Consider the following 4,484-nt stretch of genomic DNA (forward strand, 5'->3'; position numbering starts at 1 on the left):
GCAATTTTAATGTAACCAGCTGCATATGGGTTCTGTAATTTAACATACAAATAACTAGAGCATATCAGAGGCTGAAAGGCCTCCTGAAAGGCTTGAGAATAGGCTCATGTGGGTGAAAAGAGGTGAAGGCCAGTGCTTGGTACACAATGAGTCCTCAGTATTTGCGGGTTTTGAATGAAATGAAACCTAACCTGAATCCAGCTCGCTGCTTGGTAACAAAAGGGAAGATAATGGATGCCTAGGAAACGACGCGCGGCAAGCGCGAGGATAGAAGCAGCTCCCAGCAACGACTCACCAGAAGCCGCTGAACTGCTTCAGCTGCCGTAGGAGAGGCACCGGGAGGAGAGAGGATCCTATGCGGAGGCGGATCCGACTCGGTCGGATCCGACTCAGTCGGATCCTGACACTCCAACGGCAGCAGAAAGTGGAGAAAGGTAAAATCCAGTTAAGATAGTTCAATACTATATCTTAAAAGTCACGTAATTTTCCATTTGTTCATCCAGATGGAAAGGTCGGATTCCGACGACGGAGATGGACCTGCTTCCCAGAGCGGAACTGAGATGGATCGATTGGTTCATGAAGATGATTTCTATCGATTTGTAAATAACCTGAGTGAAGAAGACTACAAACTTATGAGAGATAACAATTTACTAGGCAGTCCGGGAGAAAGCACAGAAGAAGAGTTGCTGAGAAGACTCCAACTAATTAAAGAAAACTCGCCACAAACCTCACATGACAATACAGGTACATTTTGCTTTTGGGAGAAATAGAATGGGATGGATGAGGAACTTCATAAGAGTAAATGTCAGCCAAAGATTATACAGAAGTAGCACAAATTAACTTGGTGTTAAGCAACTTCTCATAAAAAAGAACTGGCATTACTTGATTTTTGGTGAGAATGTCAAGTTATTTTTTTCCCCATTCACATTTGGGTTGTTTTAATTGGGAAACAGTGTGAAATAGCCTATTGATATTTTTCTTGGTTTTCCACCTCACTTGAAAGTTCCTCCTATGTCTTGAATTATTTCTTCTATATAGACATGTGACTTTATCACCAGCGACAAGAAATATTTCATACTCTTTTAAACAAGTGGTTCTCAACTGAGGGCAGTTTTGCTTTCCACGCCTCCTCCCCTCCCTCAAGGGACAGCTGATGATGTCTGGAGATATTTTTGGTTGTCACAGGTGGAGGATGAGTGTTACTGGCATCTGGTAGGCAGAGGCCAGGGATGCTGCCAAACATCCCACAATGCACAGGATAACTCCCCAAAACAAAGAATTATCCAGTGCCAAAATGTCAATAGTGTTAAAGCTGAGAAACCCTCCTCTAACTTCAGGTCTGGTGCTTCTCTCCTAGTGTGAAGTAGAGAATTTTACTATCTAATGAAGATAACCGTAAATGTATAATAATAATCTATATATATTTATGTATATTGTAAATATATATTATAGTAAATATATATTATAGCAAATATATATATTATATATATAGTAAAAACTATAGTGGTTTAGTTCTTAAATATGGCCTTATATGTACTATGCTAGGTTCAGTCTATTCATTTGATCTGACCTTCAATTTCATGTCAATTCAAAATCTTGGTAACACTAAGTATTCAAATACTTTTAAACCTATAAACCTTGTTTATATTTGGACAATGTCTACAATAGTCATATTTCAAAACAACTTTATGTATTATCAAAAGCACTTAAGAGCCTAGAAGAAGTAATGTTGTAGACTAATGAGAATTAGACAATAATGTAAATTGAACTAAAATACTAGCACTGTATCTTAATTGTTTAATTGCATTGGTGTTTTGACAGTGGAAAATGTCTTAAAAATTGTTGTTGACTGAAAAAATGTCTCAACATCCCTCCCACAGTGGCATACAAGGCTGTGTATATGATAAAATATTGAAAATAGACTTTCTCCAGGTTCCCTTTTTAAAAAAACAATTCTCTAAATTTATCCAGGATTAGCTCACTCTTTTCAGATGGAATTGAAACTTGCCTGTCTTTACTTGTAAATCTAGACAGTGTATTTTATAAAATATCAACTCTATAAACATGAAATCTGTTTATAAGATCTTAGTATTTAAGTTCTCATTTTTTTGTTTTTGAAACAAAGTTTCAATTGCTATTTTATGATGGTTCTAATTTCGGTAGTTCCTTTCCGCCCCCTCCCCACCTTTTTGTTAACAGGTGGAGAAGACTCTTTGGATACCGTGTCTAATGGTGACTATGTAAAAGACTGGCTCAACTCTTTCGAACCAACTGAAAATATGACAAGTGGGCAAAGAGAAAGCCAATCTTGGAGAGAAGTTAGCCAGATTCACCCAAAAAATGATGATGTCAGATTCAGTTCAGAAATGAATTTTAACCTTAATAATGAGAGCCCAAATCCAGAGAATGACTATGCAACATCTACAAGGCTTCCCAGAGGAGAGGAAAACAGCCAAAGGCAAGTGGAAAATCCAAGATCTGAATCAACACGTAGAAGACCATCCAGATCAGAACGAAGTACAACTGAAGCATTAATGGAAGTCCCACCTACCAGAGGTCAGCGAAGAGCAAGAAGCAGGAGCCCAGACGGTTTGAGAACCAGAGCAAGAACTGAAAGCTGGTCACCTCTAAAATCACTGTATGAAATTTTCCAGAGATTTTGTCATAGAACACCATCTCAGACTTTTGAGCCACCTCTGGTAAATGAGACTCAGAGATTTTCTAGAACTCAGCACCGAGAAACATTGAGACAGCAAATAACTGGACTTGAGTTGCAAAATAGAGGTCTTTTTGCAACTTCTGGAACTAGGAATGCTATTCAAGGAGAACGTTCCCCAGACACAACAAGCATGAATGGTGAATCTTGGGAACTGAGACAGATAAATCCAACCATACCCTTCGAGCTTGAAGTAGGACACGTTCATCCAGGAGCGTACTCGCACAGAGACAGCACAGCTAGTAGAACTCAGTTAACATCTGAGACACCAAACAATACTATCACTTTAGAAAGTGAACATGGAGGACTTGGGTGTATGTCTTCACATTGTGAGCAGGCAGATGCGAGAGCTTATGTCAGTCCCGTCAGAATTCCCGTTCATAGAATTTCAAATACTGGCTTAAATGATACAATACCTGTTGCAGTTCAGAGCACACTAAGTCAGACAATGACAGGATTTAGTGACTCAAGTAACCTTACGGACAGTTACAGTGATTTAGAGCCTAGTGTCTCACCACCAAGTCAAAACATGGAAAGGGCAGATTCACTAATTGGAACAGATGATTCTGCTGCTACTAGCAGTTCTGGTTCTGATCCATATCCTTGCTGTGATTCCCACTCTACTTCCACACTGACTGCTTGTTCAAGTTGTGCTTACATTTCTAGTTCTAGTTGTATATCTATTTGCAGTTCCTGTGACGAAAATTCAGAAATTAGCTCACTGCTGTTTGAAGGCAGTGATATAGAAAGTTTATCATCACATTCGCCATCAGAGACCAGGCAGGAGAGTAGGCAAATGACCCCTATAACATTTGATGAAAGTGACTCTTGGTCCTCCCTTAATGAGGACCGGTTTTTCCTCTTAAATGAAGATGATTACCAATCTACAGGACTCACCGTAGCACAGACTGACAACTTGGCGTTAAGATCTTTTTCTGAAAACAATCCATCAAAATCCTGTAGCATTTGTATCACAGAGTACACAGAAGATAGTGAACTATGCATCCTACCTTGCTCCCATGAATATCATGTCCACTGTATCACTCGCTGGCTGGCTGAGAACTCGACCTGTCCTATTTGTCGCAGGGAAGTAGAAGATTCTGGCGAGGGAGAAAATTCCAATTGAGATCTGAATTCTCAGCTATATAATCTGCTATAGAGATGGACAAACAGTTGTCTGTCACCTGCCATATATCCACTTTTGGAGCGATGCTTAAATATAAGGATCTGAATCTCATCTAAATCTGAATCTAAATGTAATAACCTGAACTGAATCAATGGTTCCTGAAGGAACTATTGGACTTCCCCCAATTTCGGATCCAGAATAAAAAGAAATATTAGAAAACCAAACAATATTGTCCTATTTGACAGTAGAAATGAATTTCACACCATAGCAGGTCACTGAATTTCAATAGAAACCTAGCAGGTACACTAGGTTGGGATGTTCCTGATTCCATGAGGGAAATGTTTTAATATGATATAATCAATCCAGATAGATTCTAGTAGTCTTACTTAGTCATGTAAATCCCAGACATCTCATAGCCCTGTCCTATCTTGGATATGCTTTCAAAGAAATAGGAACCCAACCAAAATAATTAAGAAGAAATTTAAGAATTAATAGAGTCACTCGAATAAAGAAGTCATGTTACATTCGTAGAATGCTCTCTGTAAAAAGTTTGAAAACCTTCTCTTCCTCTCTCTCTCCCCAGCAGTTTACTCCAGCTCCTAATACTACCTTAAAGTTTCTCCTGTTCCCCATTAGCAATGT

The 4,484-nt window shown here is 39.0% G+C and overlaps 1 protein-coding gene across 1 annotated transcript; it reads left to right on the forward strand.

Annotated features, from left to right (window-relative positions):
- Positions 1-229: 229 nt before the first annotated feature.
- LOC103544066 (E3 ubiquitin-protein ligase RLIM-like) lies at positions 230-4,066 on the forward strand. The gene is made up of 3 exons (XM_008510918.2): positions 230-434; positions 504-744; positions 2,200-4,066. Exons 2-3 carry the CDS (start codon positions 504-506, stop codon positions 3,840-3,842), a joined length of 1,884 nt encoding a protein of 627 aa, XP_008509140.1. The 5' UTR covers positions 230-434; the 3' UTR covers positions 3,843-4,066.
- Positions 4,067-4,484: the final 418 nt, after the last annotated feature.

The sequence above is a fragment of the Equus przewalskii genome, chromosome X, assembly GCF_037783145.1.
Source record: "Equus przewalskii isolate Varuska chromosome X, EquPr2, whole genome shotgun sequence".
Taxonomy (NCBI): domain Eukaryota; kingdom Metazoa; phylum Chordata; class Mammalia; order Perissodactyla; family Equidae; genus Equus; species Equus przewalskii.